Consider the following 12636-nt stretch of genomic DNA (forward strand, 5'->3'; position numbering starts at 1 on the left):
TTTTCTTTGCATTATTAGCATTCCAATAATTTGTTCCTGTTACAATTAAGTACAGGGTGGGATACTGCAAAAATTATAATGGCAACATTGAAAATGTTTGTATTTCTGCCATGTTAAAGTTTTGTTCCAATGACAGTTTTGCAAAATCTAGAACATACTTACTCTCGTCTGGACGGAGGCAGGAATGAACGAGCACAACAAATGTTGACTCCTTGTTTGGCAAAAAGGGAATTTGGAAAGGATCAGTGGATATATAATATTGCTCTAACTAGCAATGAAGGAATTAATTGATGCAATCAACCATAAACCAGGAACCAACAAACTTTTATCTATGATGGATTAAAAGTGTCACCACGTTTTGAAAGCCAGTGTATGGAAAGCAGCCAGCTTCAATCTTTATAGCTTTGAACATAGAGCATCTTTGAGTTCTCACAGTAATTAAATAGGCATTTGTTATTAATTCACACTTCACACTGGTGGTATTTTATGCTGAAGAGTTGAAAAGCCTGTGGACTTACACAAAGGGTTTACCCGAAAAATATTTTCTAATGTGCCATTCTTTCCTCTTGGCTCTTGGGGACAAGGTGCAATTCCACCCACATTGCTGGTCATCTGGAAATGACTTTTTTTGAATGATTGTCCATTATGATTATTTGGAGCAGTGGAGGGTTTAATCTGGGGTCATACAATATTGGCAATGTCCTAAAAATTACTTGAAGAATACTATTTCATTGTCATGGAAACAGACTTGTACAGCACACTAGTCTGTCCTGCCCATCAGTTCTATGCTAACCTCTTTGCCAATTTACACTAATCCCAGTTGCACATAATAGCTTGGTATGCTTTGGTTATCTAAGTGTCAGCCTAAATTATCTTAAAAACCTTTATTTATTTCAGATTCCACCACCACATCTGGCAACGACTTCTGTATGTCAGCCAGTCTCTTTGGTAAAAAATCTTTCCCCTCGTAGCCCCATTTGAATCTCCTTCCTCTCTCAGGCTTGTTTTTGATACCCCTCCAGCATGGTTAAAAAGATTTTGACGATCGACCCTATTTATGCCTCTTATAATCAAAATCAAAATTTATTGTCATGAAATCCATTGTTTTGTAGCAGCGTCACAGGGCAAACATTTATATATAAAACCACTTGATAAAATAAATAAAAATAGTAAAAGATGGGGTAAAAGGTAGTGTTTGTGGTTCATTTGACCTCTTCACTCCAGAGAAAACAAGCCCAGCATATCCAATCTCTCCCCAGAGTAATGTCCTCCTATCCACCCAACATCCTGGGGATTCTCCTCTGCAATCTGTCCAGTGGTACCACTTTCTTCCTTTTGTGCGGTGGCTGGAACTGCACACAATACTCCAAGTGTGGTCGAACCAATGTCGCAACAAAACTTTTACATTCTGTGGCCTAACCTATTAAGGCAATCATGCTATCTCTTCTTCACCACCTGTTTCCACTTTTGGGGAACTAAGGGCTTGAACCCCAATGTCCTTCTGGACATCAACATTCCTTGCCATTTACTGTGTACAACCCACCCTAACTTGACTTCTCAAAGTGCATCACCTCGCTCTTGTCAGTATTCCACCTGCCAAAACTCTGCCCAATTTTTTATCTGATCCATAGCCTTAGATACACTTTGCGATCCATAATATCACTGACTTCCATGTAATAGGTTGCTGTTTCTCCAGCTACAGACAGATGCTGAGAAGCATTCAGACAGGAACTCCACTTGGTCTGGTGAAGAGCTGAAAAGATCTGACGGTGGATCGGACAGCGGAATAAAGATGGATTCCAGCTCAAAGTGGAGACGAAACCCATCAGATGTCTCCGACGAGTCAGAAAAAAGCAGTTCAAATAGGAAGACAACAGTTATTTCCCAAACAGGATCGTGGCGTCGAGGGATGACAGCTCAGGTTGGAATCACCGCACCAAGGGCAAAGACATCCACAAACACACTCAAAGGGCATGGTGCAGGTGAGCAGAAATTACCTCCTGGTTTTCAAAATTTATCATATTCAGGTTTACTGTCATGAACATGTGTCATGAAATTTGTTGTTTTGCAGTGGAGGTATTGTGCATTACAGGTGCAAAGTTGCTATAAATTACAGTTCCATAAATACATTATTTAAAAATAAAGAGAAAAAAAGTGAGGATTTGAAAGTGCCAGGATTTTGATTCGGGAACATTGAAAGAACAGTGATTCATTTCCAAGACAGTATGGATGTGCAACATGTTAATTTGCAAGAGAATCTGAGGTGGTGATCCACTGATGAACCCCAAAAGCTATTGTCCTCCTTGGTGGGAGAGAATTTTCAAATATGGGAGCTCCTGCCAAGAAGTGGCTTAGACAAATAAAAGGGCGGCACGGTTGGCATAGCGGTTAGCGCAATGCCTTTACAGCACCAGCGATCGGGACCAGAGTTCAAATCCCACACTGCCTGTAAGGAGTTTATACATTCATGGGTTTTCCCTGGGGACTCCAGTTTCTTACCATAATTCGGAGTGTACCGGGGGCTGCAGATTAATTGGATGTAAATAAGGTGGCACGAATTCGTCGCTGAAGTGGCTGTATGTCTCAATCTAAAATTTAAATGAAAACTGCTGTGGATTCTGTGGAGTCAGAGTTGATGTCGAGTTTAAATTTGGGAGAAGATTTACTTCAGAGAAATTGGTTTATTCCAGATGAGCTGACGATTTAAATGTTTTTGTAAAATTATATTCAATTGTTGGCATGGAATGTGATGGGAAAGAAGAAATGCTGAGTCGAGATTAACAATTATGAGGTTCCACCACAGAGAATTTAAGCCCTTTTAATGATCTGTTGTTTCACTTGTCAGATTGTTTCTGTGGACGTAGGTTCAAGCAAGATAGAGGCTCGAGGAACTACCCTCAATTTCGGAAGATTTCAAACACTGACGTTTCACAAACATCTGCAAATGTATCTAATTTCTCGAATCATGATGCGATTGGTGTCACTGTCATTTACTAAAGTTCACCATTGTGTGTATTTGCACACACGTTTTTACATTAATGGCAAATCATATTTCGCAAACATAAAAAAAAACCTTCTGAGAAGCACAGCACATAATTAAATGCTTCGCTCTTACTTTCTGGCACATCAATAAATGCACCAAACAGCCCCAAAAGAAAATGGGTGAATTAACTCACAAGAGAGCCACTGAGGACAATTCGATGTAGAATGTAACATAAATTGAATTATGTGATTTCACGGTCATTCAAGATTTTGATAAATATTCTCTGCTTTCAGAAAGGTGTATTTCGTATTGCAATAAAAATGAACTTTTAATAATACGGTATTTATTGGCTAACACAGCATAATTTATTGTTTCCTTCCACGTTTCATCCTCAGTGCCACTGCAGTGAGCGATTTCACTTGCTTCTACACATGCCACTATCTAGCCAGTTTGTAGTCTTGTGTTCCCACAGGAGAAGGCAGATAGCCAGATGCTTCAGTTTGCTGGAGGAAACAGGTTGAGCAGCATCAGTGGGGAGAAAAAAAAATTGTCAATGTTTTAGGCAAGATCCTTTCAGCAAAACGCACTGATCTAAGTCTTAATGAAGGCTTTGCCTTCTGTTGTCTGCCTGATACAACAGCATACAAAGCTCATATTTGGTTATTCAGATCATTACGTCAAGCCCCCTGGAAATTATTTGAGCATGTGGGTTGTTGTCGGTCTTGAGTCCGCTGGTTTAGAATCTTTAGAAAATGAAGCTTAAATTGAGTAAGCTGCTACATTTTACTTCTGAGTTGGTTTTTTTAAATCATAAAATTATAGGATGGATGTGGTTTTTAATATTGGGGTTTGTATGGATGCACGTGTTCATTTGGTTCTTAAGTGTCGTGACCCAAGGATGTCCAGTTATGCAAACTTCACTTTTGAGGCCGGAATTTGAGCTAGACCTGAGAACAGTTTAGCTCAAGGTGGATTTGTGGAGCAGACTCGATGGACCAAATGGCCTATTTCTGTTCCTTTATCTTGTGATCAGAAAAGAAAATAAGGAGAAGCTGGTTGGGGATAAAAGAAAACTTTAAAACTGGTAGAATTGGGTGGGGATGGGAAGCCATAATGTTAAATGGTTCAAGCAGATGCTTGACCTGACTGGAACACACTGACATGCAATAGGCAACCAATCCACACTCAAGGCTTTTGTTTCATGCTGGATGCACAGAAAGGTGGCACACAGAGAATGAACATTGCAGACCTACTGATGATTGTGGCCCTGCTTGCCGTTATCAAGGTGATACCTCACCCGTTTACACTAATCTTAATTTTGGTTTTCCACACATTCTCATCGACTTCCCGAGACTTTCATGGAACCCTTTGAATGTTTATCAGGCTTGCTTTTGCTGAGTTCTTGTGTATTTTACAAGAAAAAATCCCCTAGTTTTGGGGGGGGGGGGGTTAAGGGAATCGTTGTTCCAGTGTTGTCTGGTGTGGAAATCAAATAGGCACTCACAAATATACAGGAACCCCAAGTCAAAGTGAATAATTTAGTGAAAAACGATACTCAGAAGAAATGTGACATTATCTGAAGAAGAATTTTACTCTGATATTGATGTATTTCTGCACTGAAGTTTTGTGTGTTTTTTTTGCAGCAAAAACTGACGACGCGAAGGTGTCGGAAAAGGGCAGGTTATCTCCGAAGTCCACAAACGTCCATCGGTCTCCTTCAGATGTGGGCCGCAGCAGTGGAGATGAAGGGAAGAAACCTCCTTCCAGTGCTGCACGCTCAACTGGAGGGACGAACACGTTTGGTTTCAAGAAGCATGGAGGCTCTTCGGGAGGTATCACCATGATAACGGCAAGCGGGGCCACAATCACCAGTGGGTCTGCAACCCTCGGCAAGATCCCTAAGTCATCAGGCCTTGTAGGCCGAGCATCCAGTCGGAAAGCCAGTGTAGATGGCTCCCAGAACACAGAGGAGAACTACCTGATCCTGAATGCACGCACAAACTTGCAGTACCGAAGTCTGCCTCGACCCAGCAAATCAAATAGCCGGGGGACTGGGAACCGATCTAGTACCAGCAGCATAGATTCTAATATCAGCAGTAAATCGGTAGGTCTTCCCGTTTCAAAGCTGAAAGAGCCATCCAAGATGGCCTCGGGCAACACGGTGCCTCCATTACCGAACCAGACTGATAAAGAGAAGGGTGTATTGACTGACACAGAGAGCGTGACTTCATCAAACTCAGTCAAAGCAAATTCTTCACAGATGGCAACGAATAGCTCTCAGAGTACTCGACAACAAGGATCAAAATATCCTGACATAGCTTCCCCCACCTTACGCAGGCAAGTAATATTTCATGGTGTGAACTTGTGTATGTATGCAATAAGTTCCATTTGCTTTTATTTTGTTATTTACATGGTTTCATCTGTCAAGCATATGGATGAATTTAAAGTGGAGAGTTATGTGGGAGGAAAGGTCCCCACAATATTGTGGGCCAAAAGGCCTGTACTGTGCTCCATTGTTCTATGTTCTAAATGCTGGCAGCCTTAACTGGGCTGTCCAGCAGCTCCTTGGCACATTTCAGTTCCATCTAAGTACAATTCAGGGTGAGATGGCATAACTGATACAAGGAAATATGTTTGCTCTTTCTTGTCACGTATGCAACCAATGTATGGTCAGTCAGAATCAGAATTTATTGTTATGAACATGTCATGAAATGTGTTGTTTTGGGGCAGCATCACAGTGTGAACATTTACATAAGCCACATTACAAAATAAATAAAAATAATTCAAGAAAAAGACAAAGTGAGGTCATGTCGATAGTTCATTGTTCTGATGGCAGAGGGGAAGGAGCAGTCTTTTTGCTGCTGAGTGCTTGTCTTCAATCTCCTGTATCTTTTCCCCAATGGTAGCAGAGTGAAGAGGGCATGGCCTGGGTGGTGGAGGTCCTTGAGGATAGAGGCTACTTTCTTCAGACACCACCTCTTGCAGATTTGTCCTCGATGGAGTGAAGACTAAAATGACAGATGCTGGAATCTTGAGCAAAGGGGCAGTGGTTTCAGGAAGAATCAGGAGCCTTTCCCTCAATAACTGACCATTTCCGCCTGTGGATGGTACTGGATCCTGTGAAATCCTCCAGCTTCTCATTGTTTGTGCAGTCTATGGTTAGTGCCTGGTCCAAGCTCATGCAGACAATACCGGAAAAAAATACCATCTTGTTGCAATAATGTAACCATCTATAAATATTAATATAACTCCTATATTTTGAAAACATAATTCGATAGAAACTGAACTCATTCTTTGAAATAAATCACAAAAATCTCCAGACACTGTGGTTGAAGTAAAAAAAAACACAAAATGCTGGAGAAGCTCAGCAGGTCAGTGTCCTTTATGTAGCAAAGGTAAGGACACAGAACCAACATTTCGGGCTTAAACCCTTCATCAATGTAGGAGAAAATGCCGGCAAGTGTCCGAACAAAAGAGTTGGGGGGGGGGGGGGGTGGGTAGCAAAGCCAGGAGATGATAGGTGGAGAAAGGAGGAAGGGAACATCAGCAATGAGGGGGAGGAGGGATACTGGGTGGGTGGAAGAATTGGACCTACGGGACAGGAGGAGGGGAAAGAAAAGACAAGCAGGCTCAGGAATTCTTTGAACTCGTGCTCATGATTTCATTGCAAAGAGTGAATCAATTTGGCGAAGAATAGGTTGTTTACATTCAGCAGATCAATCTTGAGGATCATTCATCTAAATTTAGCTTTTGGTGATATTTAAAGAAAACACTTCATATGTGACTGAAAGTTAACTCCTTGGACACCATGTCCCTGTTTATGTGTACTCCAGACTGGATCCAACTACAGATATAGGTACAGGTCCAGGTCAGGTATAAAATCAGTCCTGGAAAATGAGGACACAGAGTATGTGTGCTTGTTGGTAGTCCTTGTAGTTCGTCCCTTTAGGTTAAAAATGGCCAGAGTCCAAAGGGTTAAATTTTGTATGATAACATTCCACTGACTGTTTCATTATATTGAAGTATCAAGTTGGTGTAACAGGCTGCATTTTCCTTAAAAAAATGTTTGTTAAACCAGGGTAATTTGGTCAGGTAACTAGATTGCAATTTGATTGAAGTGTTGGTGCTATTTTTGTTAACAGATAATGTTAGAAATTTCTCTGGGTTCCTTGGACTTAATCTCTGATATAGCCTGACTGTGTCTTGTATTCTGCTTTACAAATTAGTTGCATCAACTTGAGTGCAACCCATATCTGAAATGGAGTGGAGTGTGCGGATACTACTAACACCATGTGATGGCTATGGCTGTATATATTTCCTCAATAGGGTTCCAAAAATGAAAAGGTGCTCTATTTAACATTGTCTTTTAGAGTCCCAATACTATAAATTTGAAATTATTTACTAACCTAAGTTAAAGAATCTAAATTAAAACCCACAAAGATGAAAACTTACTGCTTCAAGATTTAATTTCAGTGAATTTAAAATGTAAAAGTATACTTTGACAATTAATTTTTAATTGAAAGAATAGCATTTGCAACCTAGTGCAGATTGAATTTGGATCTGACCCAATTCCTCATCCAATCTTTAAAGCAGGAGAGTTGTCTCTTACCTGTCTGAACTCCATCTGTTATGTTCAGTGAGCAAGTGGTATATGTGATTTGCAGATGGACACGCGCGATGGCCAAAATTCCAATGATGTGCCCGTAAGTTTGAAGGCTTGTGAATAATGCGTATTCTTGATAGATGAGAGCGTCATCTTTTCTGATCATTTTACTTGTGACTCCTCAGTGGGGGGGGGGAAGAGTTGGAACTTGCAGAATTCAATGCATCATGCAAATTTAAACTCCCAAATTTGAAAAGAAACATGATGAATTCTGTCTACAGCATCTTGATAGTCTACCTTTGAGTTCAGCTTGACTATAAGTGAAATTCTATGTGATCCCTGGTTGCTTTGTGCAAAATAAAATTAATTTCAGAGAGACACAAGGATACATACGTTTGGGGATGGCAAACAAAGCAAGAGAATAGACAATCAATGGAAGGATACTGAGAATGGTCAAGGATCAGAAGGATTTTGGTCCAGGTCCACAGATTTTTTTTAAATTCATTCAAAGAATGTGGGCTTTACAGGCTGAGCCAGCAATTATTTACTTGACCCTAATTGCCTTTGCTTGAATCACTGCAGTCCACAAACTGTGGGTTTGTATTTGGGAGGGAATTCCATGATTTAATCCAGTGACACTTGTCGACTGCAGGACAAGTAGAGAAAAAAATATCAAGCTAGCATTTGGATACGTTCCTCAATAAGGAGACAAAGAATATAAGAATCAGGAGATATTGCTTGAAATGTATGAAGCACTAATGAGGCCAGATTTTTGCATTATGTTCTGTTGCCATGCTGCAGGAGTGGCAACAGATCACTGGAGATGATGCAGAAGACATTTTTTTAAATGATGGCAGAGCTGGAGAAATTTAGTTAAAGGCAAGATGAGCTTAATTGGGGATCTTCCTTCAAAACCCAGGAGGATGAGAGAACATTTAATTGGGGCATATAATAATGAGAAGTTGCGCATATAATAATGAGAAGTTGCGACGAGGAAAAAGAATGGTTTGCTTCCCTCAGCAGAAATCAATGTCTGACTCAGCTTAGTCTTTAACAATGAAAACTGTATTTATAATCTTTTACTTTGCTTGCTTTCTTTCTTTTTGTATTTAGATCCTTTATTTATAACACATGAAACTTGTTATCTTCCTCTTTATTGTTCTATAAAGTCTTTAAGTAACATTATAAGTAGTTGATTCAAAATAACAAAATATTAACGGTATTTAATGATATTTAATGTCGATCACCAAAATTCAACATCTTAATGATCTTCAACAATCTTTAATGTTCTTTTAGGATGCTTAACTTTCTTTAACGATGCTTAAAGGATACTTAAACATTGTTCAGTGTTATTAAATGCTTTTTTAACGGTGAACAGAAATTGTTGACACCGAATTCACCCTCTTCGGATCTCCAACTGACCCCTCACGCGGGGGAAGCTATATTTAAACTCCCACATGCTCCTTTGTGCACATGCTGGCCCCGACTCCAATGGTTCACTGCTGGGGTCAAACCAAGCCAACCAACCAACCATCCTTCCATCCTTTCTCTTCCTTCCTTCTTCCCTCCCACTATTTACTTAAATATCTTTTTTTCTAATGATCTTTTCCTCTTCTACATTGTTATGTGTTGGATGTTTCATGTACTGAGGAGCTGCATCAGGAAGACTTTCATTTTACATTGCACTTCTGTGCATAATAATGAACTTCATTCCACAATGAGAAGGATAAGATGTGCATTTCATATTAGTGACAAAGAATCAGTGGGGGTGGGTTGTGGAACATCTTTTCACCTGAAAATGACAGGAAGCATATAGTTGAAAAGGTGTTGTAAAGGAAACGTGCATTCCCATCTGACTGAGCCTTCAACCTGTGGACAAACAACTAGTGAGATCTGTTTGGAGGAGCCTGCACACACAAATCCTGGATAATAAACAATGGCATCAAATGGAAATAGCATGCATTTATTGAAAGCCATGTAACTCCGGTCCATATGAAATCATAAAATATTTTTAAAAAATTTATGTAAATCCGTTGGAGAGAAGGATGGAAGAAACCAACTAAACATGCCTGCTTCACAGGGAGGGGCTCATAAATTTTGAGCAGAGTCTTCAGGGGGCCATAGGAAAAGAATGGTTGAGAATGGCTGTCCGGAGGACAAGAGGGCATAACTTAAGGATAAAGAGGCGTCAATTTAAAACAGATGCGGAAAATTTCTTTTGCCAGAGGGTAATGAGTCTGTGGAATTTTTTGCCACAGGCTTTGGAATTGAGGCAGTTGGATGTATTTAAGGCAGAGATTGACAGGTATTTGATTAGTCAGGACTTTAAAGGTTACAGGGAGTGGGAGGATGATTGAAACACAGAAATCTGCAGATGATGTGATTGTTGTTAAAAAATACACCAAAATGCTGCACCAGTCTTGCTGGTCCATCAGAGTTAAAGATCAGTCTCCTATGGACACTGCAAGATCAGCTGAGTACCTCCAGCATTTTGGTGTGTTTTTACTGAGTGGGAGGATAGATCAGCTCATGATTAGAAGAATGGTGGAGAAGACTTGATGAGCCGTGGGCATCCTTCTGCTCCTATATCATGTGATCTTGCAAAATGCATGTTGAATTTTTAAAATACAGTTCCATCGACTCCAAACAGAATTCAACACCAATTTTTTTTATTAGATTATGCATTTTGTACATGCGACAAATGATGAATTTCTTCTCCAAACAGATGAATGAACAATTAAGTATTATTTGAACTCACAAGGTATGCTTGGAAGAGGTATGGAGCCACTGATGTGAGAAATTCAAATTCAAATCCAAAGGGAATTAAAAAAAAAATCAGCCCCTGGGATTTGTTTCTTAACTATAATCCCAGCACCAAAATGCCTAACAAGCTGTCATCGGTCAAAGTCCTGATGGGAAAGTACAGTGCAAGTAATTAAGAAGAGTAATTTGATCACTGATTTTAAATCATTTTGAAAGTAAGACTGATTCTAAATGTCTTCATGATGAAAATTACCCTTACCGACCTTCAATATTGCCACATAAATATTTGTCATTTAATATCTTCAGTGCACATGGAAGGAATAATATTGAATCACTATTTAATATTAATATAGTCCAGCTCTTCCATTCATTACCATTGTCTCATGTTTTTCATTCAGATGTTGCACTTATTTTGACTGTGAATCTGCAGATATTTTTCTGAGCTACCTGTTCACTTTGTGCAGTGTCTCATCCGCTTCCATTATGCGGTCATTCTATATTTTCTCATATTTTTACATTTGTTTCGTCAATTTTCATTTTGCCTCTTTGAAAAAAAAACTGACCATTCTCCACCAATGTTTTGTCCCGATTTTGAGAGTTGTCTCAATTTTATGCTTGCATTTAAGGATTAGAAGCAGTCATTGGCCAAACTGGCCCCCCCTACCATGAAAAAGCCCCTCCCTGGGAATTAGGCAGTGAATTTATCTATGTCCTTTAATATACCTCCATAAGGTATGTCTGGGGTCCCCTGTTTACAACTCAGCCATCTTCCGTTCCAGGCACAATATCCTCTTCAATCTTTTCTGCACCCTTCAACTCAAGTACAGCACGTCTTCCAAGAATTTAAGAATATTCACTAAAACGTTTACAATTAAAATGACTTTGATTTCAGTTATTTGCTTGTTGTCCTTTAGCTGTTTGTGGGAACTGGCTGAGCATGGATTAAAAACTGGGTTTCCTATCATATCAATGATTGGGCTTCAAGAGTATTTCATTAGTTGCAAAGCCCTTTGGAATTGAATTGAAATTTTTATTGCATTGTGTGCAAAGTGAAAATATTTGTTTTGCATGCTATCCAGGGAAGTTCCAGGTTCCTTTTATTGTCACGTAATAATACATAAAAATGTAATTTACGTGATATACTTCGACATTTGTCTGCAGTAAGGCAAATAAAAGAATCGTCATGGGCATTGTCCGATGCCCCTAACAATAAGAAAAAGAGAAGCAAAAAGAGGTCCTTTGGAGAGAGTGAGTCTGTGCGGACCGCCCATCCTAAGTCTAAGAGATGGTGCAAGGATAAAACAATAAGATGACTGAGAGACGGTCGAGGTAACACAATGCAAAGGCAACAATGTTTGTGGGATCAAGAGATCATCCTTAACAATGGAGAGATCAGTTCAAGCATCTGATGAATGCAGAGAAAAAAAGCTCCCCTTGAATCTGGTGGTGTGTGTTTTCAAATTCATGCATCTCCTGCTCAACAAGTAGGAGAGGGTATGACCTGTTGGCTGCTTTCCAAGGCACTATAAGAGGAGCTGGTTTGTGAGATGACCTGAGGTGACGTCAAAATTCTCTCTCTTACAATCTTTTTATTGATTTTATAATAATAAAACGTAAGCACATAGTGTATATGGCATATATAATAAATACAGAAATTAACATAACACTTGATACAAAGCTATTATAATCAGTCCCCATATTACTAATCACCAAGGGTGCAGAGCACACCAGAGCAGTGCTCCAGCACCTCAATGAGGCTGCTCCGGGCACCTCCTTGTCACCGTTTTTCAGGAGCTCTGGCACCAAAAAAATTAGCACTGCACACCTGCTCATCACATCTAAACACTGAATGAAAGAACAGTATGAAATATTTTATTATAATATACATCTATCCCCACTACCTAGACCGGAGTTGTGTGGCAAGAAGATTAATACTCTGCTTCAGAGAAAGAAAGTGCGAAAAAAAGGACATAAAGTTATCATGGAACTTGTTGGTGTTCCTAGAAATTCTGAAAATAGTTCACAAATGGTCCCACGTATTTTGAAAATTCATGTTCGCATCAGTTACAGAGCATCGGATTTTCTCATAATTTCACATCACCATTGACCATGAGCAACAGCCTTCTACCCAAGTCGTATTACACGTCTTGCCATAAGGGATGTAAAATATATTATTTTGACATTCAGTCCACAATTCTTTGCAGTTTTTTGAGGTTTTGTGGTGGGCTGAGGTAGTAGCAAGCAAGCACAAAACTCAGAAGACTGCTCAACTGGCTTTGGTTCAGGT

General features: G+C 39.7%; 1 protein-coding gene across 10 annotated transcripts in view; it reads left to right on the forward strand.

The window, feature by feature from the left end:
* Nucleotides 1-12636, forward strand: part of nav2a (neuron navigator 2a) — a 411462-nt gene that overhangs the window by 296378 nt on the left and 102448 nt on the right. For all 10 annotated transcript variants that reach the window (XM_069904879.1, XM_069904824.1, XM_069904830.1 and 7 more), the window contains 2 exons: nt 1697-1982; nt 4627-5320. In XM_069904879.1, the coding sequence (XP_069760980.1) occupies nt 1697-1982; nt 4627-5320 (980 nt within the window). The remainder of the gene's footprint in view (nt 1-1696; nt 1983-4626; nt 5321-12636) is intronic.

The sequence above is a fragment of the Narcine bancroftii genome, chromosome 1 (genome assembly GCF_036971445.1).
Source record: "Narcine bancroftii isolate sNarBan1 chromosome 1, sNarBan1.hap1, whole genome shotgun sequence".
NCBI lineage: Eukaryota > Metazoa > Chordata > Chondrichthyes > Torpediniformes > Narcinidae > Narcine > Narcine bancroftii.